Genomic DNA, 22,239 nt, shown 5'->3' with positions numbered 1-22,239 from the left:
AGCCTGGGTTTCACACGGGTAGCATTTTGATTTAGGCATTCCTTTTTAATCAGACAAAGTTGTTTCCCTTGTTTGTCCCTCCAGATCCTGCAGAGCATTGCCAACCATGTGTTGTTTACTAAAGAGGAACATATGAGGCCATTTAATGACTTTGTGAAGAGCAACTTTGACGCTGCCAGGCGGTAAGGCAATAGGCACATAATCCCTGTAAAGATTTTGTCTTAATTCACTGATGAATCCTCATTTTGGAAGCAAGGGTTGCATACTCGGTCCTGGAGTTGAAGAAGCAGTGTAAAGCACATCATTATCACACATTCTCAGGTTCCCCATATTTGCCATGAATTTGTTTCCCCCTTGACAGCCTGTAATAGTGTAGCTTCACTACTGAACACCACATTGTGCTTTGAGTGGCTTCATTCACAAATGGCACACATAATAGTAACTTATAAATAGATAAAGATTGGACCGGGAGGCCACGCCATTAATAGACTCTTGTTTTATTTAGACAGCACAGTGTAGAGATACAGGATATTGAGCAAGTGCAGAGACTTGGTTGGAAAGGCATGCAACACAGGTCTCTAATTGGAATTAAGATGGGAGCGTTGTGATTAATATATGTCACTCGACCCCATTGTTAGGCCTGTCACAATTATTGCATAATCGTCTAATCGCAATTATTTGAGATATTCGCTATTATGTTTGCATAATTGTCATAATCAATTCAATCTTGAACAAATTTCAGACATTTAAAAATATAAAAAAGAGCAGCTTGTCCTGTTTTTTTTTTTTTTTTTTTTTTTTTTTACAATTTTTGAACATTGGAACATAAAATGTAAATTACATTTCTGTTTTTCATGTTATGCTTTGTAAACAAAAAATCTAATCAAAATAAATAATTTACTATGGCCAAAACAGGCCATATTTAATAATTCATTCGTAGAATTCAGTTTGAAATAGCTGAAATAGTTAATAATAATAATAGCTCGGATTTATATAGCGCTTTTCTAAGAACCCAAAGTCACTTTACATAAAAGAAAAGGAACTAACTTTATTTAAAAAAAAAGAATAAAACGAGAAGTGCTAGATTAAAAAGATAAAAGGCTAAGCATGGTGGGTTTTGAAGGAAGGGAGGGAGGGAGGGGGCGTCTTTAATATGGTTGGGGAGGTCATTCCAGAGGGAGGGGCCAGCAACAGAGAAAGCTCTGTCCCCCCTCTACCAGGCGGGCCAAATCTACAAGCTCACAACGCATCGTGACTCGTTGTGAGCTTGTAGATTAGTTATTTCCGCAATTTTTGAAAATGTTTGAAAATGTATGAAACTGTTTCAACAGATGAATGGATATGATTCTGACGATTATGTAAAATAATTGTGATTATCTCAAATAATTGCGATTGGGCGATTATGTAATAATTGTGACAGGCCTAATGCCAGAGGATGCTGTTGTCTAGAAGTTGTGTGTTGTGTGGAGGTGTCACCTTTCGTCCTGTGTGTAACGTCCTGCCTGGGTTTGTCTGTCCACCATGATTCCCCTTGCAGGTTCTTTCTGGACATTGCGTCAGACTCGCCCCCCAGTGACTCCATCAACCACAGCTTGTCCTTCATCAGTGATGGCAATGTGCTCGCACTCCACAGGCTGCTGTGGAACAACCAGGAAAGGATTGGACAATACCTGTCATCCAACAGGTCTGGGAAAGCATGCGCGCGCACACACACACACACACACACACACACACACACACACACACACACACACACACACACACACACACACACACACACACACACACACACACACACACACACACACACACACACAGATAAAGACACTCTGTTTATACAGAGGATATACATTACACGTACTCACACTCACTCACACACACACTCACACACACCACTCTCCTTTAAGGCAAGCGGATAGCAGGGGATAGATTGTTGCAAGGAGTGTAACATCTGTTTGTCTGGGTTTGGACGTCAGCCTGTCTAGTGCTGCAGCAGGTCGTCCATCTGCTGTTTAATGTACCGCAGCACTATACCCTTCACTCATATTACACGTTATTAAAATCTTGAAAGGATCAAACACGTGTTGTAACTAATTACAAATGATGCACATCCCATAGCTTTGTGAGCTTTTATTATTATTTTTGTAATCTTTTCATAATTTTTTTAATTTCTTACCTTGGAGCAGTGAATGGAGCAGTAAATCTTTCGATCACGTTATCTCCTGGTTCTGAGTTAATAAAATAAAATAAAAATAAATTAAGATTTTCTTTTTAAAAATGTCATTAAATAAACCCCTTGAGATGTATCCTCTCGTTTTCTAAATCAACTTTTTCGTGCCTAGGACCCCCAAAATGATATGTATTTGGCTGTGGACCCCCAAAAGAGATTTTTTTTTTTTGGAGAACCACTGTTCTAAAACCACTGTTCTACTGTAAATCATAAGTTTTCTGAAAAGCTGTTCTATATATCTATATATATCTCTATATATCTCTATATCTATGTCTATATATCTATATCTATATCTATATCTATATATCTATATATATATATAGTTCAAATGTAAAATGACACAGATGCTTTCCCGGTTATAATGGGCAGGAGAATCTCGAGTCTGTGGAGTCGTCCGCGGTTCAGGTGTAACATATTGTGGCTATAATTAAGATGCCATGGCATATTAATTACCAACCGTAGGTGCAACAGTGAGTAATGACATTGGACTTTGAGCTGCATGATACAATGTTTGGCACTGAACGATAGTAAGATGATTAAGGCTTTATTGGCTTAACCTGTGAAATGGATGTAGTGGCACCTGTCACAATTTGAGCACTATCTGTACATCGAGTTGAGATGACTTATACAACTGAATTTATCCCACATCACATGACGGTGTCTGTCGCTTGTTGGCAACGACTGATTTTCATGTTTTAAACTTGAAAATCTGTTCTGAGGAATAATGCGGTGCCATGCACACAGGCTGACTTGTAGCCATCAAAACTTGAAAACAAATGTGAGATTGTCAATACCAGCGTGTCTGAGATTGGCAATACCAGCATGTAAACAGCCTAATGACAGCCTAATGTTTGATTTCGTTTGTCACATTCCAGGGACCACAAGGCTGTGGGCAGACGGCCCTTTGACAAGATGGCCACCCTGCTGGCCTACCTGGGACCCCCCGAGCACAAGCCTGTGGCTGATACCCACTGGTCCAGTCTGAACCTCACCAGTTCCAAGTTTGAGGAGTTCATGACCAGGTACAACTATTATTTTGTTTTTTTCCCTAAAGACTATTTTGAAGACATTACTGTTTTATTGGATATATGACAGTGGAGAGACACATGGCAGGTCCTGAACTGGATTTGAATTCAAAATGTTACAATAATGTGGTCAACATACCAAATGATTAAACCACCAGAACGTCCCCAGATTGTAGGTAATATCAGGCTGCAATATAAAGTTTTCGAACAATGATCTACTGTGTGAAGTTACGCCCAGTGGAATGTCCAGACGTTTTTGACTGCGGTGGCCCTATTGAGGCATGCATGCGCACACACGTGTCGGAATAGCATTTTTGTCTCCACTACCACCACTTTAATAACTAACTATTACAGTATCGGTTTCCTTTTCTTTTTTACTTATCCTGATTTTTCCTTTTTTTTTAAAATCTATTTTCTATTTTCAGACAAATCTTTCCAAGACAATTATTTTCCGTTTAAGTTCTTTGGAATGCATTAAGAAATTATTGTTCATCCCGTGTATAACTATTAACATAATTATAACCTGTTCTGTTACATGTAGATATGTTGAATGATAATAATGTTAAGACGCTTAGAAAACCTGTTAGTCAGTGATTTGAATTTTTAATCTGCGATGCTCTGAGCACTCTGAATGATCAAGAAAGAGCACCCCACGGCCCAGGTGCATTACAGCGCTCGTGTGTAATGGAGTGGCACCTGAGCCTCAATGGGCACCTCATTACAGGGGTGGCCTCTGTAATGACACTTTCGACCTAGCGTCCTTATTCTGGGGAGATAATTATAGGCTAAAAAACATTTCAAAATAGCCCATCTACAAGCCCTCCAACGACATGTTGTGAGCTTGTAGATTGGCTATTCTTGCCACACAGCAGCACCGTATGACAGATTATAAAATAGCTAACGGCTTAAGTCGGTAATTAAATGTCTTTAAGGCCTTGGGTCCATCTTCAGTCATTTGGATTAGAATGAGAGGGGGCGAACTGCAGCTCTGACTTCTTCACACTGTAAGTTTGTATGGGACCCTGAGCATTGTGCTTTTGACTGTGTCCTCTAGACACCAGGTCCATGAGAAGGAGGAGTTCAAAGCCTTGAAGACCCTCAACATCTTCTACCAGGCGGGCACCTCCAAGACTGGCAACCCTGTCTTCTACTATGTGGCTCGCAGGTAAGGCTCTATGGCTCTGCACACTCCCACAGTGCCTCAAGCTGCACAAACAGTTGTTCACACGTTATCACTTGATGGCCACCCTAGAAAGGCCGGAATTTCCACAGTAAGATTAGACATTGGTTTAATAATGAATTGACTGTAGCTATGGTTTGGCACTTTTAGTATGGTTGAGTGTAAGCTTTTGGTGCAATAAATTAACTGTAGTACATTTTAGCCACTGTTAATATGGCTAGGTTTCGGGATGTGGCTTAATTAACAGTAGCTACGGTTAGGTTGAGCTGTAGTTAAGGTTAGACATGTTGTTTAATTAACTGTAGTTATGGTTAGGATTAGCTGTAGTTAAGGTTAGACATGATGTTTAATTAATTAACTGTAGTTATGGTTAGGATTAGCTGTAGTTAACTCTTTGACTGCCAGAGTATTTTCATAAAGTACTCCCCCAGTGCCAGCAATTTTCGTGTTTTTTTATTTTTATATTTTGAATTTTTCTCATGAAAATAATTTAAGGGGACATAATGTAAAGACCCAGCACAAATCCGCCACTAGAGTGCAGCACATGACTGCTTGATCAGGTCGTTGGGTCTCTCTCAGCCTTCTTGATAGATTAGACAAGGAAAAACATGAAAACGGAAGTGACGTCGTCCCAGATTGTTTTGATCGCCAAAATGCCGTCGTGATACACGACGGCGATGACTGATCGTCACCCAGACCATAGATTATAGAAGAGAAACTGTCCGTTTGTCCGTCATACCGTGTGAAAGACCGTTTATTTACCTATTTTGGACGAAAATGACTGGGGAAAAGAATCAAAAACCGGAAACGGAATCCAGGTCATGAAACCGGATGCAGATGTCCGTGAAGTAAGTGGAACTCGAGAATAACATTGAATATTAAGCAGCATAGCGCAATCAGAGATTAAACAATGAACGCGCGTCCAGCGCGTCGAGCGCGTCGACGGCCAACTGGACAAAGTAGCACTTGACGCGTTATCGCGTCGTCCGCAGTCAAAGAGTTAAGGTTAGACATGATGTTTAATTAATTAAAGGTTAGACTTGTCGTTTAATTCATTAACTGTAGTTAAGGTTAGGATTAGCTGTAGTTAAGGTTAGACATGATGTTTAATTAACTGTAGTTAGGTTAGAATTAGCTGTAGTTAAGGTTAGAAATGATGTTTAATTCATTAACTGTAGTTAAGGTTAGGCAGGGCATTTTGTAAGGACTTCTTTCTAAGGTGGCCATCTAGTGACAACCTATTCAGCACGGTGGCCATTTTACATTTTATCTTACATTCATCTCTGCCGATTTTTATGTAAGAGCAAAATGGCAGCTCTCTGAATATGATCATTAGACCCTTTTCATTGTGCCATAGTAGATTTAGTTGTACCAATTGGCAAGTATTGACAATTCTATTGACTATTGTCAGTGAGTGCTTGCTCTTTGGCATACCTAACTTAACCCATTCAATCCAGGAACTTATCTGTGTCATTTTAAGATATCTTTGGCTATTCAAAAATAGGAGATACAAGCTCATGAGCCTGTAGATCTGCAATTTTTTGAAAATCTTGAACATTTGTGTAAATCTTTGAATATAATATATTCAAAGTTTATATGTATTTTTAAGGCGAACATTTGTAACTCAAAACTTTGCTTCTGGGGGGTCCCTGGAACAAAACATTTTTAGATCCGCTGCCAAATAAATATCTAAAAAGGCTTTCTAAATCCTAACAGTATGTTGCTATATCAGTGGCGTTCCAACGTTTCCATGTCAAGGACCCCCAAAATGATATGTATTTGGCCGCGGACCCCCATCTGAAAATATGTTCTAGGCACCTCCAGAAGCACAGATCGGAGTTAAAAGTGTTCGCTTTAAAACATATATATATATATATTGAAAGATTTGCACAAATTGCACGATTAAAAAAAAATAGCAGATCTACAAGCTCATAGCGTGGGACTCGGTGCCGCGCTATGAGCTTGTATATCTGCTATTTTTGGATAGCCAAAGAAATAAAAAAAATGACACAGATGCTTTCCCGGTCTTAACGGGTTAAACCGATTTAATTAGCTGCAAGTGTTTTTACCATGCTATGACATAACTCTGCCGTGGGACAGATTGAGCCTTGTGCTTCAGTTCTGCACTCAACCTTCCAGCGATATTTCTTGTGTATAATCTTTATTGTGGGTTAGAAGGTTCAGTTATTGATGCAGAATCAATTCAGAATCAATAAGTGGGGGCGGCAGTGGCCCAGGAGGTAGAGTGGGTTAGTGTCGGGGTGTCCTTGAGCAAGACTACTGAACCCCTAACTGCTCTTGATGAGCAGGTTGGTGCCTTGCATGGTTTCCTCTGCCTTCAGTGTGTGAATGCGTGTGTGGATGGGTGAATGTAATGTACATTGTAAAGCACTTTGGATAAAAGCCCTATATAAATGCAGCATTTAGAATGAATAGGACAGAGCTGATAGGTTGCAGCTGAAAACTTGCCCCCCCCCCTCCATTTTTTTTAAACGACAAAAACAGAGCTCTTATACTTCTTCCAAAAGAGAGCCAGCCCTCACAAGGTAGCACAGAAAAGAACAAATCACTGTCAAAAAGAAAAACATTGGTGTAGTTTCACACTGTTTATTGATCTGAAACCTATTCTATAAAAAGTTTTGAAAGTTACATTGATGCGCTGCATTTTCCACAATCCATTGCATTCCAAATGTACAGTAGCAACATTTTTACATCAGCTAGGAGGATATACGTAATATTTTTCAAATGCATAGCTTTCATTAACATGCTGGGGGTGCGGGGGAGAAAAACAATGCCTTTTTTTCATTTAGAGATCTGAGTAAAATCGTGGCTTGCCTTGAGCGTGAGTGTATGCCACTTCTCCACTCACACACAATAGAAAGGAACAGTCCATAAAGGACAGTGAATGGCAGCCTTCCATGTTCTCTCTACACAACAATAATACACTGAGCTGTGATGTAGGCAAAACACAGCGTCACGACTGGTACTGCTCCCACACCAGTTCCAACTGGAGAGGAGCTGACCATGGAGGTGTTGGTCGTGGTGGGAGTTATGGTGGTGGGAGTTATGGCGCTGGTGTCCTGAGCTGGCAGCATCTGCACCATGGTTAGCATCACTGCCATGAGCCCAGTCACAAACTTATTATTCATGGTGACTTGCTACTTAACCTGGGAGCAGAAAGTTACAGACACAGACACACACACACACACACACACACACACACACACACACACACACACACACACCCCCACACACACACACACACACACACACCAGTCATTAAGTGTTTGAATAGAGATTATGTTTTTGACTTAAAGTCATACTGTGTAACTTTCATTTAAAAAGTAGTTATTTTTCATTTATTCACCAGCATATTTTCATTTTTTTACTGTAACCATTCACCATGAATGTGTTTTTTCTTTCATTTCTATTTGTATTCTTTCCGGAAATATATTGCTATTGAAGTCAGCAGCAAAAACAAGTTACAGTATGAACAGATTATGAACTGACCAAAAAGTAGCAAGAAGCGTCACCAAAAACACTCCATTAAGCAAAGTTACACAGTATGAATATAACAACTCAAATTCTCTGGGTGACTTGCTACTTAACCTGGGAGCAGAAAGTTACACACACACCCCCACACACACAAGTAACAATGTATCCATGAACTTGCCTACTGCTTGGCAATATATCAGGTTCTAACATAACATGTCATTTAATGAATTTGATATTGAGATATTAAATATATTCTCATTTTGAAATAATTCACCCAAATCTTTCTTTTTCTGTTCCCCTTTTAACCTGAGAAAGCTGCTTCGTGTAAATAGACATAGATACCTACTGTTGTGTTGTAAAATTAAGAAATTGATGAAGAAAATGTGACGACAATATAAATGTTACAGACAATGTTAACATTTAGTCATAATATTTTTTTGTGCCATCTAAAGCCATATCGCGTAGACAGGATTTTCTACTCACCAGTGTTGGTATGAATGTTTGTATGCTTGGATGGTGATCAGCCAAATGTTTCCTGTTCTCTTTTATGCTCTTGGCTCACACAAACAGAAAGGATGGTCTGACTTCTGGTCTGATGGTGTGCCTGACCACAGCCTACCAGGTCCGCCCAGCCCTGAGAAAGACACGCTATATTAACGCCTTCTAAATCCTGACCTAAGTTTTCTGAAAAACTTTAAATATTTATTCAAAAATTACAAACAATGTATGTTGCTATATACTGTACATACAACAAAAACCCCAAAAGGGGTTCCCGGATTGAAATGTATAGTTACGTTATAGGGGTTGCTGGTCTAAATGGGTTAAAAGTGCCCACTGCTCCTAATATTTAGGATGAGTAATGAGTATGAATTTCATGTACGTATGTGCAAAAATCCAGTGACATATACCCCAACAACAACTAAATGGGACAAAGTTATTATTATATGGTAATGACGTACTGGTACATCACGTTTGTTTGCACATACTGCATTTGTCGGGTAAAATTTGCCTCAAAATGCAAATGGTTAATATGCTTGGTTGTTACTGTCATCTGATTGACTTTGGAGTACTATTTTAATTGCCTAACTATTGTACTGTGTGGGTATGACACCTGATCCTATGTGCACTGCAGTACACCTCAACGTTCACTGTAGCTCCATCTTCTGGTGAGTGGATACCTTACGCCCCTCAGCACTCGTATAGGATCGGTTTCACCCAACCCAGGGTCCTTACCTTATTAAACAAGATTGCAAGATCAGTTTTTAAGATTGCAAAACTGAGTTGTCCGCTCAGCCGTACAGTTGGAGGAGGAGGGTGTGTTGACTGTTAACAGGCCCACGGGGGGGGCAAGGGTTATTGACTGTGTGGCCAGGTATGACAGCCTTCATGGACCACAAATCATAGCCTGTTAGTTCTAGCTCAGCTGAAGAATCTGGAAACGGGGGTATAGGCTATTGCTTTTGTAGAAAGGAAAAACTATGCTAGCTTTCAGTATTTAATGCTTTCAGCCATATACAGTATACAAAAGTATAGATGGGTCACAAGAGCCCTATAGTACTTCCATGTTCACACGTCACAGCCACCTACTTCCCTGAGGTATCCGATGACAAAGCACCAGTAATTACTTCCTTTTCGTTGTCCAGACCCCCTTGCTATTAATGGAAATTACCTTTCTATACATTAATTTCTATGCGTTCAGCAAAAGGGTCTTGATTTCAAGGCATATCCTATTGGAGATCTAGGTTGATGTAAGGATGTGTGAAGTATGCAAGTGATGTCAGAGCATAAACTGCACCCAAACCATAGATAAATGCATTCCAGGTGTTTTCTCATCTTTTATCTCAAAGAAATCATAAAATACAGCAGCATCTGTCAAAGGACAAGCATTATAGTGAGAGAGCATTCACGTTATCACACTAAGCAGGTAGTGTATCAGGATATTTTGATTGTTTGTATACAGTACATTCATCTAGATATAGTATTTATACGAGTTTGAAAGACATTGTCATATTGCACTTTGTAGACGATCAGCTAGCTGTTATATGACAGATAATGGACATTATCGTATAGTGATTTTAGGCAGTAACAGTCAGAACAGTTAAAAAAAATGTAACGGAAGAGCTAGGGTTGTGTCCTATCATTCTTGGTCGTACATTCAGTTTCCAAAATCATCCATTGAGTCTTGTATTCTGGCAATGCAATGCATAAAGTCAACACGGGTTCAGAATGCATTGAAGGCTGCCACCATGACTAAAATATTCAAGGTGACTTCCTGGGGGTTCTGGACAAAGAGTCTGTGGCCTCGGCTCCGTGTGTTCCCCATGTTCGGCTTCTTGGCAGCAGAACGTGGGCGTGCAGTTGTGCTTGTGTGTGTGGAGAGGCTGTAAAAGGACGTGGATGATGTCCAGTCAAACAGCATTTGCTCCCCAGTTTCGTTAGCTCCCCCTCTGTCTTCTCCGTACATACTGGTCTCGACTAGTGCCGATTTCGCCTGGTAAGCAGAAGTAGTATCTGCAGTCCTAGCCGGAGGTCTTGGACGGTCGTGCCCAACATCTCTAGTATCGGCCCCAAGCGGTAGCTCTGTGTATGATGCAAAGTGCCATTCCCCTCCAGGAGTTGCCAGATGAGCCTGTCCGCAGGTTGGCCTTGTATAACAGGGGCAGCCCGAGACCGTGGCATGGGTCTGCTCGGCCCATCGTAGAAGCCTCGTTATATTCTCCTCCTCCTCGCAAGCCCATGGATTATCTCCAAGAGTTATCAGCTCTAGTCCAGTCAACTTGTCAAAGATCCCATCAAGTAGCCAAGAGAAGCGGTTGGCATGCAAGTAGAACCGCTCCAACCTAGGTAGTCGATCCAGAGAGCCCGGCAGGATCTTCACCAGATAGTTATGGGACAAATCAATGGCCTCCAAGTTGTGTGGCATATTGGTGGGCACAGTCCAAAACCTGTTCTTACTAAGGTTGAGAGCATGGAGACTGGGCAGCGTGTTGTTAATGAAAACTACCCTCTCCAGCTCATTGTCTGACAGATCCAAGACTCTCAGGTTCCAGTGGTAGGCTGTGTCGTTTTTATCCAGGGAACGTAGGTGGTTCCCTGCCATGCGGAGGTCCCACAGTGACTTTGGAAGGGCGGGAGGAAGATTTTCCAGTCTGTTAAAGGACAGGTCCAGAGTCCGCAGGTGGGCATAGTGGCCGAGCTGACTGTCCAGACCCCACAAGCTGACAGACAGAAGAAAGCAGTTTTTAAATCCGTCATTTCAACACACAATTAATGCCACTGATTGCACTGCTCTTGACAAATTGAATGAGACCTTTACAAGTTGACTATATGATTGTTTTTTAATGGAGAAGCATTATACAGAATACATCCACCATTTTGATGATTTTGTTACGACCCAACTACAAATCCCAACAGAGTAAGAGCTGCTGCTTACCTGTTGAAGGACAGGTTAAGGAAGTGGATGTTGTGCTGCAGGCCTGGGGGAAGTTTGGTGAGGCCCCGAGAGGAGCAGTCCACCATGCGGTGTCCCTGGCTACAGGAGCACATTGAGGGGCAGATGGATAGGACCCAGCCCCCCAAGAGTCCAGACAGGAGGAGGATGAACACACAGGCCAGTGGAGCACAGCGACGAGGCATAGTGAGGGATCTGAGAGATGAGACGGGGAGAGAGAATTGGATGACGGGTGGAAATAGGTGTTGGTGGTAGAAATGTGAGAGGAGGTGGAGAGGATATATGTACCAGTGACTATTGACTAGATCAATACAGTGTACTGTGTGTTGTTAGGCCTATTCGGAACCTCTTTGTGCTTCTGCTTTGCTACGAGCATCGTTTACTTGATCTCCTGAGTTACTGTTGTAGCATACCTTTTTTTTCCATAGCACTCTAATTCGCTCTGGTTAAGAACACATGCTAACGGGCTAAATTGTAAATTATAATTCCATCGCTTCATCAATGGGTTGGGTTGATGTTCAAAACCATGGAGATTTGAATTGTTATGGACCAATTGGCATGATCAGCGATTGATTTCTGCCACATTCTTAAAAGACAGAGTGAACAACAACTTAAAGAGTAGCTGTAAACAGGTCATTGAAATAGCTGTTTCTGTGAATTTAGTAATCTTCATAGAATAGGTGTCATAGGTGTCAACTAATAGCTTCTGATGTGGACTTCTGCAGGGTGTCATCTTGTATTTACTCAGAACTGACTTTATGTTTAATCTTACTGGTGGAGTCTGTTTAAATGTATTGCTATTATTTTTAATGTCTGGCCTGCATAGCAACATCAGCACTAATGGAGGTTATTAGCTTATATGAGGGCCAAAACACTTACTTTAGCCTCGCCTCTCCTTTCTCCTCCCCTCCCCTCACATTGGAACAGTTTAGGCACTGCCAATGGGTGCCCTGTGTTTGACTTGGACAAATAGCTTGGCTTGACTCTGATGCGGTTAACAACGGTCCCAGTCATTCTGTGTGGTTGCTAGCTTGATGCCCTGCCAGTTAGGGGCAAGGCAGCTCTGAAATACTGCAGTGAAAAGACGGCCGAATTCACTTAGGACATGTTTCACACAGACTGTCACTGTCTCCCAAATGCCCGGGTACGAGGAATGCCAGGAGATGAGTGGTTTGAGGTGAAAGTGTGTTTGTGTGTGTTTATGTGCCATTGCATGCTCAAAGATGATTGTGTCATGTGCCAACACCCCAACATGCTTACGTGTGCAGCATTCCCGAAACTTCTTCCTCGGGTCACGGACACACTGTAGCACAGCAAGTGTTTACAGTAATTACAGATGTTTGCATGATGGGTCACTGCAACCTCATTAACTGGTTCCAAGCTGATAATGGAATTTGAGATGATGAGGTGGTGTGGAGTGTTTTTCTTATTCACGAGCCCTTTCAAAGACTAGTTGCTACACTGCAGTCCATTGGGCTAATGTACTCCACAATCCGTCCTGGAAATCAGGTCTGTGTGTATTTGTGTGTGTGCCTGCATGTGCTCGCTTGCGCGCTCTTCTTGTGTGATTCCTCATTTTGTTGTGTAAATCACTCACCTCATCCTCTCCATCCTTTCAGTCTGTCATCTCTCTGTTTTTGCCTTCGGTGTCCTTCCTCCACACCTATTCCTAGTCTCGCTTTCTCTCTCTCTCCTTTCTTCTTCCTCTCTTGAGCAGCTGACTGGACAAAAGAGGTTATCAGGTCAAAATACGTCTCATGTCTCTTCTCTCCTTCAAACCTTTTTTATTCCTCGTCTTTCCTGTGTTTCTTTGTTTTATTCCTTCTGCAGGGTTGCCCTCTTTTCCTCTCCTCTTCGCGAGATTCTTGCTCCCCCCTCTCTCTCTCTCTCTCTCTCTGGGTTGTGGGGGGCGTTGCGTCGGTTAGTCGTCCTCTCAGCCCTTCTCTTGCTGGCAGCAATGTCCTGACATGGTAGTGGGTCCCCCTGTTTCCAGCCTGCCCTGCCGTGCTCTCCTCTTCTGTATTCTGCAGGCTCCTGATGCGCTCTGCAAGGGGCGACAGAACAGTCTGGTACAGGAGGAACGAATGGAGGAGGAGGAACACATGGAGGGGAGAGGCAAGGATGAACAGAAGGAGAGGGAAAATTGCAGCACAGAGCAGTCCCTCTCTGCTGCTGAGGATAGAAGGGCGGGGGCTCAGGAGGAGAAGAGGGGAGGGGGTGGTGCTGACTCCAATCTTTTTATAATCAGTATCCGGGCACTCTCCGATGCAACTCTCTCTATGGCTCCCACCGTCTCTTTCTCTCTGCCCCTCCCCCTCAGGTTTAATTTTTAAAAAATGGCTCTCTGTCCATCTCTCCTCTCTCATACTTGCACACAGTATTTGAAAGAAGGATTCTTCATTTATCTACTTCCCTGGCACTATAGAAAATAAACACACCTCAAGAGCTTCGACTTCCTCTTTGTAATAGATACTATCTCTTTACACACTGTCTTTCTTCTATTTCTTTCTTTCTCTCACAGTTGTCCATCATGACTAAAAGTGGCATCACGTTCAACCGAGTTTTCTCTTAGTAGTTCTGCAAAGCAAAGACACATCAGCCTTGCAGTTCATACTAGAATGGTATATTTTTCTGGCTGAATAGAAATGCAACACACACACACACACACACACACACACACACACACACACACACACACACACACACACACACACACACACACACACACACACAGTACTGCCTGACAACTGAACTAACTGGCACCTGCAGCAGTCGGCTGGTCTGGGTGCTGCAGTATCACATTGTTGTCACCTTATTTTGGTATCATTCAATCTTGCACAGGGGCTGTTTAATTGTTACTCTTTCCTTGCTGGATGCTGCGATTAGCAGGGACCTCCAAATGCTATGAGGTGATTGGTAGTGTCTATTCGATATGTATTGTGATATGAGTTTGTCAATCTGTAAATATTCTTTTTCAATATTCAAATGTTATTTTTTCTTTTTTTTGTGTTAGGGGCTCTAAGGATAGTGTCTGTTGGTCAGTCCGTCCAGCACTGTACACCCAAACAAACAATATTTTTTTGAAAACTACAGGGTGGATTGCCATGAAATATACCTTCATGCGCCATGGATGATGAACCCTACTGATTTTGGTGACTCCCGGATTTACTCTAGCCCCACCCCACCCTTAGATCAAAATCTCCACTTTTACACAAGATGTCTCAAAATGGGCAGATTGCCACAGTACTTGTTGAGCACTTTCATATTCTTCGGAAGATGACCCCTAGGTGGGTCACTATGAATGTCAACTTTGCAGGCAGGGTATCTCATAATCTAATAGGCAGATTGCAGGATGAACCCTACTAATTTTGGTCTTTTCTATAGCCCCTCCTGCAGTGTTTGTACATTATTTGACTTGTGCATGCTCACACACTAAACATTGTTGTTTCAGCATTGTTTCACTGGTTTTGAACATCAAAATATATATTTATTCTAAAAATATTATGGCGATATGAAAATTGTCATCGTGCAACATTTAATCTTTTACCCTATCCTTAGTGATTACACCGGCGCGGTCCTTACTCTAGAGGAGAACTTTCCTTGTCACAGCTTTACAAGGTCTACTATTTTTGGTAATGTGGTCCATTTCTGTACCTGTCAAGAAGCCCCCTGGCAGCTGTAATAAGAAGAACTTATCCGAGCTGAAAAGTGCTGAGCTATGGGGTAGAGGGGGGAGAATGACTACCCTGCCCAGTGCCTTTTGTTTTATGATGACAGCGCCAAGCAAGCAGGCCAGCAGCAGCTGCCCTGCTAGCAAAATATATAGTATGCAATGGTAAATGGAATGTCAATGTTGAATGTATTGCATGCATGTTTTTAGTTTTGTATTGAAATGCATATTATTTGCTAGATGCAGTGTGTAGTTTGTTTACAATTGAGCTGTTTACGATGCTGATGTCTTGAAGCTGGCTTGTGAAAATGTAAACGTATTCATGACAACAGAACAATTTGCCATATAAGTTAGTCTAATACGTTACACTATACACATCATTTCAATGAATGGGATGTACGTACTCTGTACATTCCCAACTTCAGAATGTAAAGTGGATTCAGGGACTTTGGAATGCTATTATTACACACACACACACACACACACACACACGCCTATCATGGCAGCCTCAACAGTGCCTTTATGTTGACGGTACCAATGAACGGTTAAGATGGATGTTTTACCAAGTAGCTTTTGTGTTTTGATGTTGACATTTGAGTTTGTTTGAATCAAAGGAAGCTGCACACGCTTCTCATGCAAAGGAAACACGGTTGACACTTTGTTTCCGAGTTGGCAACTTCCTCAATACAAGTGTGAAAACCAATGGCTGAGATGTAGGAGACGATGACCAAATAGTTTAGAGTAATGTGTTGTGTACTATTACATTTTATTATAGTGCCAAATGACAATGTCTCAAGACACTTTACTTATAGAGCAGAGAACCAACCAGGCTCTAGGGGGGGGGGGGGGAGTCAAAGAGAGGGAGGGGGAGAGGGACACAATAGTAATAATTATAATGACAACAATATCGGTAATAACAATAATTACTATTGGTGTGTTTATTAACATGTCTGACTGGCTTACATTCTGGCTGGCATGTAAGAAGTCAAATGGAACTGAAATTAGCATATTGTGTGAACTCACTCAACCAGCTACTTCTCCTCTACCCCCTCCCCCCTTGTTTCTATCTGATGCAATATCAATGCAAGGACTTCTGAAACCTTTCTTGATATCGGAATCTTCTATCTCGAAACAGACAATTTCACATACAACACATGCAAACACCGGGTACATTCTCTCACACAGTATCCACAGCAATGTATGGCGGCTAGAGGCATGCTGGCTGTATCTTTAAGCCCAGGCATTAGTTGGGAGTGTAAAGCGGTTTCTATGTGACAGTGTGCAGAGTTGGGAGGTTGAGGTGGGGCGGGTGTTGGTGGTTGCTGACACTTCCGGGTAAAGCAGAAGATGCCTTCACCACCAGCAGGATAAGTTATGCCCCAGCCCCCTAGCAACAAGATCTCTAGAAGTACAATATTGCCTGGGCTCAACACCCAGAGGAGTTGTAGCTTTCCTCCACACAGTCTCAGGCTGCATGAACAGAGCATGCATTGCTAGAAAACGATGCCGATTCCAAACCGTAGAATGTGTCCGAATCGACCATTCAATGACCAATGGGTTAAGTTGTTTTTACACTGTCAGTGGTGTGGTTTCAGGTCTGCAGAGCTTATTTTTGTAAAGGATGTTTGACATTTCTTCCTCTAGCTAAATGGTGATGTTCCTCTGTATGGTTGTTATACTGCCGGCAGCACTGATCTACACAGGGAGTTACAGTACTGCAGCATTGCAGTTACTCACTTTCTAATGGTGTCAGGCCTGCCTCTCGGAGTCTCTCCCTCTGTGTGCTTTTCATTCGCTTCTGGTATCTCTGTTCTTCCCTGCTTGCATGCCATTGTTTTCTTGCACAATTATATCTTTTAATGACCACACTTCAGGATGCTTTAGTCTTCTTTTACAAGCTTTATTTATTGCACTGGTGAAACAAAACATACGTTAATCTCTTGGGTAGTTCGACCTTGTTCTCAGTAATACCCCTTTGCCACCAAAATTAGCTAATATAATACAGCCAGCTATAATAGGCGTGTGACTCCTTTCCCATTGCCAGTAGATGAGTATGCCTCTTTGCTTTTCGTGTCTGGTGTCTCATGTTAAATAAAGTCATGAACATTGTTGAAATACAACAAACATGTAGTCTGCTGTAGGATGTGAAACTTTCAACTAATAATAATACAAACGGCAGAATGAATGAATTGCTTGAACAGCTTTGACAATTATTTTTTTCAGGGATATATAATGAATTTCAGACACTAAAGACACTTTTCAGTCTCTGTTTGTTAGATCAGGGGGTGGGGCCGGGGGGATTCTTCTCTGTACATTTTGTAAAGAATAGTTTTTGGTTCTGGCCATTCATCAATTCACTTATAAAATACTGTAAATGTACTGTATTTGCATTATTAAAATACAAGTTTAGATCCAAAACCGACCACTAACAATTCAAAACGGATAAAAACCCCTGACTACTTAAGAGTCATTTGTCCCGACCAGGAATTAATGCTGATTGTAACTGTCCCACTAAAGAGAAAAGTCCATTTGTGATTGGAGCTACAAGTGTCGAGCGACACATCGCACTTCGTGTCTCACTACGTTCTGAGATTTGTGCATTAATACTGTCCGCTACCAATACTGTAAACAAGGACATGAATGTGGTCTTGCACATTTCCGTGGTAGCAAGCTTACCCCAGTCTTCCCAACCAATCATCAGAGTATGCAACATTTTATGAAGCGTCTGCTACCTTAAATTTTTTCAGAGTTACGATACTATTGGTAGACTGCCTCGGCGGCAGATTTTTGCTCATTTGGCCACGGACCCCATCTGAAAATGTTTTGTGCCAGGGACCCCCCCCCCCCCCCCCCAGCAGAAAAGATTTGTTAAATAAATTCAAAAATAGCAGATGTACAAGCTCGCAGCTAAGATTAAAACGTATGTTGCCATATATGTATATGTGTATATATATATATATATATTATAGGCTTTCCCGGTTTTAATACGTTTTGACTAAACCATTTCAACTCATTACAAATTTCAAAGGTGTAACAAAATGAATAAATTACTGTAGCATAATATAAATTATTTCCAGTCAAAGAACGAATGTCATTTTATGTGTCACTGTGTCCTTATATTTGCAGTGGTGACATTGATAGGTATCGGTGTGCTCCATATTTCGGTTTCTCTGTTTGGGCAAGGATGCACGTATGTGTTTCCTGTGTTGCTATGTGGAAACCAATGAGGGTTGATTTGGCGGTGTGCCATTAACTGCTGATTCTGAGGGGGGCGGACTCGGGTTGGGCTGATCTAAGTTTGGCATTGGGTCATCATCCCGTGGCAATGGAGTGTTATCCCCTGTGGCATCGGGAGGAGCTGGGGGAGTTGAACGCTCTTCCCCAAAGTTGACTACCTTTAAAGGTGCTGCAGCAGGAGGAGGTGTGGATGAGGGTTCATTATCTGGTGATGATCCTACTGGAGAGGAAGTTGCAGAATGCTCCTCCTCAAGGTCAACATCCTCTAAAGGTGTTGCAGCAGGTGGAGGTGTGGAGGGTGGTTCATTAGTTGGTGATGATCGTACTGGAGAAGAAGTTGCAGAATGCTCCTCCTCAAGGTCAACATCCACCAAAGGGGCTGCAGCAGGCGGAGGTGTGGACGCTACTGGAGAGGGAGGTCTCTCTGTGTTGTGGATTTCCTGCAGCTGTGTCACCTCTACAACAACCACAGCAGTCCCATTGCTTGCATTTGCCTCATCTTCATTCACCTCCCTTCGAAACGTAGTTCCTGGAGTAATTACCTGTAACTCTTGCTCCATTTCAACTTCCTTGAGCAAGGACAGCCTCTTGGAGAGCCTCTGTGGCAGGAAACCGGACAGAGAGATTCGATTGGATGACCTCCGTTCTATTTGGCCATTATTGTCAGGTCCTTTGTCGAGAAATGGCGAAGGGCCAGCCCAGTCTGCCGTGTCCGCCTGCTGCTTTCGGAGTTTACGTTTCTTCAGATAGATCAGCAGAAAGCCAAACATCATCAGCACTAGTGCCCCTCCTATCAGCACTGCCACTGCTGTAGCATGACCTTTCTCATTGGAATTTGCCCTGTTTCGGGGCTTTGGTGATGGAGTACTCAGTTTTTTCTTGGCCTTGGTGGTGGGGATGATTGGCTTGTTTGTTGGGGCCTTGGATGTTTTGGATATACTTTGGTGACTCGTTGAGTCATTTTCAGCAGGCCTGGCAGATGTCCCTCGGGTGGAAATATGGCTTGTAGGTTTTGGTCGCTCAGTAGATGGAGGGGTTGTGTCTGAGGTGGCATTGGCAGGACTCTGTGATGGACCGGTTAGATCTTTATCAGTAGGGGAGACTGTCTCGTCTGTACCTTTTGTTTGGGAGAAGCTGCTGGAGTATTCGGCTTGAGTAATTAAAGCTGGTGTTGATGATGTTGATGAGTCAATCTTTGTGGACTGTATTCCAACCGTTGAGCTGTTAGTCTGAGACAAGGCCACACGCCTTGTCTTGCTTGGAGTTTGTGATGGTTGGATTCTCGTAGACTGATTCAGAATGATTAAGGATATGGTGGTATGCTCTAATGCTCCAGGAGTGGCAGATCTGTTTGTGGCCTGAATTGGACTTGAACTGACTTGGCCACCTGATACCTTGCTTTCCATTTTCTCTGAAGTACTTGCCGAAGACTTGTTTGGTCGTGTCGTCTGTCCATCCGTTTGGCCTAACGCCAAGGCTCTCTTGGTCCTCGAACTCAAAGGACCTGTTGACAATGATTTAGCCATGACCGTGTTCTTTGTCGATAGGTAGTCGTGAGCCTGTGATGCAGAGGGGCGATGTTGCTGGGCCGTGTTTGAAAAAGGCTGTCTTGTTTCGCTCGCCATTACCCCAGCAGTAGTCAAATTTACGTTAAGCGTCTGTGCAGCAGGTGTCCCTGTGCCATGTAGTCTCTGTGGCAGCAGCCACACACACATGACACACACAAAATGCAGTCCCTTCATACTTTTGTTCTCTTTTCTGACTGGTTCCTGCTTTGTCTCGGTAGCTGAGGAAGAGAGCAAAATATAATTTGTCATTTAAGCATGATAGGGGATCTATAAACATGCTGTCTCATGAAGAAATTGTGCAAGAGAGTTTCAGCAAAAGGGCAGTGTTCTGAAACCTGATGCCTATCATCATTTCCTCAAAATGCAGCTATGTAGGCATTGTATTTTGAAGTTCCATGTGGGGTAGATTTAATGCATCTCAATTGACATTATTTGATTTCTCCACAACATAATAGTGCACTTTTTTGTTGACTTTGCCTTATTTTGACAAGACAGTGAAGAAAAGCAGGATATTGATGACAACGAGAAGGGATGATGTGCAATATAGGTCACTAAGCCAGAATCTGAACCAGGGTGTTGCAGCCATACGGCCAATGCACCAAGTGGTTCAGTATGCTCTGAAGCTTAAATAAATAATTTTTCATCAAGAAATTAACCTTGATATGCAGAGACCCACATAGAAGACAGAACAAGGATGTATTCCCCCCTAATACTGTACTAACATTCATTTGGAAGGATTAACACAACTTTCCCTGTTTGGGTGTTTTAACAATCAACCCCACATGTACAAATATGCGTTAACCCTCACGTAGTTACTAAATTATTCTCAGCTAATGTTTTTTTTGTCTTTTATCGGCCACCTCGCCCCAGTGTCGGCTCTAGCCGTTCTACATCTATTCAAGACAGTGTAATTCAGTGCAGTCCACCACCGCCACAACAGCTGGTAAATTCCAAAATTCAAGAGGTTAATTTAAAATTTGACCAACCGTGTCCCTCTTTAGAAAAGCAAGACATTTGTTCCTGTACATGTGACTGGTAGAATGAATTTGGCAAATATAAATTTGCATTTGGCTGATAAGTCGGTGGTAACTTCCTCCCCTAGTGTTATTGTGTGTGCCTTAGCTATATTGTATAAAAAAAAGTACTTACCAAAACTTGAACAGCACACCGTAGTGGTCTTATTCCGGTATGTGTGAAATTAGAAATAGTTATACTTCAGTTGTCCGCCCCATGTTTGAAATAAAGCATTAACTAAGGAGGGAGAGTTGAGGAGGACTTTTGCCTCATTTACAGGAAGTGTAAGTGTTCACACTTACATCTGAAGTGAAAATAAGACCTCCCTGGGTGCCTTTTGAATTCTGTGTCTTTGGGTGTGCTGTGCACAATGACTCACTGTATGTCGTAAACTGTTAGTGTGAGATGCAGATCTGACTGTATGTCATAACATCAGAACCGATCTGTTCCCTGTGAAAGTGTTTCATATCTCCATGTAGAGATATGAAACACAAACCTGTAGTGTTGTGGGCCACTTCAACAAGTGGCCACTTTGAATTTGTTGCATGCGTTGCATTTGGGCTTGCCTTTCCATTTTAATGTTTAATATTCAGTATTATTTGAGCAATTTAATACATTGTGCATATCATCAGGACTTTCGTGTTTATAGTTGTTAAACTATGAACATTAGACTGTCCATTACACTTACTTACTTTACCATTATATCCGCTATGAAACCGTTGGCTTTCCTAGCCTTGATTGTCTCCAAGGAATAAATGTTTCACCCAATCTCACTTTGCTCAATATAAATAGATTTACACTTCATTTATTTATGAATCCGGGAAGAACAAATACCTGTTTACCATTGTGGCCTGATGGCATATTGATTTCTGCTTATAACAGTAATTCCCCGCACATAGTCATGAAATGCACTGGTTGGCATGTCTGATCAATTTCAGATGCTCTGTTGAATGTCTTTAAAACAGCTGCACTGAAAAGCAATTTTTCTTGGACATTTGTATTTTATCTACATTATTATTGTTCCATGTCAAAATACTGGGCTTGCTAAATCTGACATTTTTTGTTAATTTTATTCTTTCTGACATCTCCATGCTTGTCAGACATGTTCATATAATAGTAATTTAGTTCATAGATATGCATTAAATGACAAGGTTGCCTCAGGCCAACTCAGCAGCCAGTCATTCGATTAAATTCTTTATCTCAGTGGAACCCATAAAGGGAGAACCATGTGATTAGTTTAATAGTGTGAACAATTAAGCGTCTAACATCTGCTTCAGCACTATCTTTTAGTAACGCTTTGCCTCACATTGATTGGTTAGCCATTTACTAAAGCTGATAACTGTTTCCATCCATTGATTTGAAACAAAGA

The 22,239-nt window shown here is 41.9% G+C and overlaps 3 protein-coding genes and 1 long non-coding RNA gene across 7 annotated transcripts in view; 1 reads left to right on the top strand and 3 right to left on the bottom strand.

The window, feature by feature from the left end:
• The window catches only part of nf1a (neurofibromin 1a), a 105,026-nt gene that overhangs the window by 52,141 nt on the left and 30,646 nt on the right, over nucleotides 1–22,239 (top strand). For all 4 annotated transcript variants that reach the window (XM_080429005.1, XM_080429003.1, XM_080429004.1 and 1 more), the window contains 4 exons: nucleotides 85–182; nucleotides 1,538–1,684; nucleotides 3,106–3,252; nucleotides 4,310–4,420. In XM_080429005.1, the coding sequence (XP_080285131.1) occupies nucleotides 85–182; nucleotides 1,538–1,684; nucleotides 3,106–3,252; nucleotides 4,310–4,420 (503 nt within the window). The remainder of the gene's footprint in view (nucleotides 1–84; nucleotides 183–1,537; nucleotides 1,685–3,105; nucleotides 3,253–4,309; nucleotides 4,421–22,239) is intronic.
• On the bottom strand, nucleotides 7,023–8,526 carry LOC308085404. Its single transcript, XR_013933163.1, has 2 exons — nucleotides 8,414–8,526; nucleotides 7,023–7,602 (listed from the first exon to the last, which is right to left on the bottom strand). It is a non-coding gene; the product is annotated as an uncharacterized lncRNA (long non-coding RNA).
• On the bottom strand, nucleotides 9,923–13,051 carry LOC308084932 (oligodendrocyte-myelin glycoprotein-like). The gene is made up of 3 exons (XM_080427921.1): nucleotides 12,979–13,051; nucleotides 11,364–11,576; nucleotides 9,923–11,148 (listed from the first exon to the last, which is right to left on the bottom strand). Exons 1-3 carry the CDS (start codon nucleotides 12,990–12,992, stop codon nucleotides 10,152–10,154), a joined length of 1,224 nt encoding a protein of 407 aa, XP_080284047.1. The 5' UTR covers nucleotides 12,993–13,051; the 3' UTR covers nucleotides 9,923–10,151.
• On the bottom strand, nucleotides 16,709–21,160 carry LOC308085047 (uncharacterized protein). Its single transcript, XM_080428072.1, has 2 exons — nucleotides 21,006–21,160; nucleotides 16,709–20,074 (listed from the first exon to the last, which is right to left on the bottom strand). Exon 2 carries the CDS (start codon nucleotides 20,028–20,030, stop codon nucleotides 18,261–18,263), a length of 1,770 nt encoding a protein of 589 aa, XP_080284198.1. The 5' UTR covers nucleotides 20,031–20,074; nucleotides 21,006–21,160; the 3' UTR covers nucleotides 16,709–18,260.

The sequence above is a fragment of the Gymnoscopelus braueri genome (genome assembly GCF_963280865.1).
Source record: "Gymnoscopelus braueri genome assembly, chromosome: 5".
In the NCBI taxonomy this organism is placed as follows: domain Eukaryota; kingdom Metazoa; phylum Chordata; class Actinopteri; order Myctophiformes; family Myctophidae; genus Gymnoscopelus; species Gymnoscopelus braueri.
This window is presented reverse-complemented; position numbering and strand designations above follow the sequence as displayed.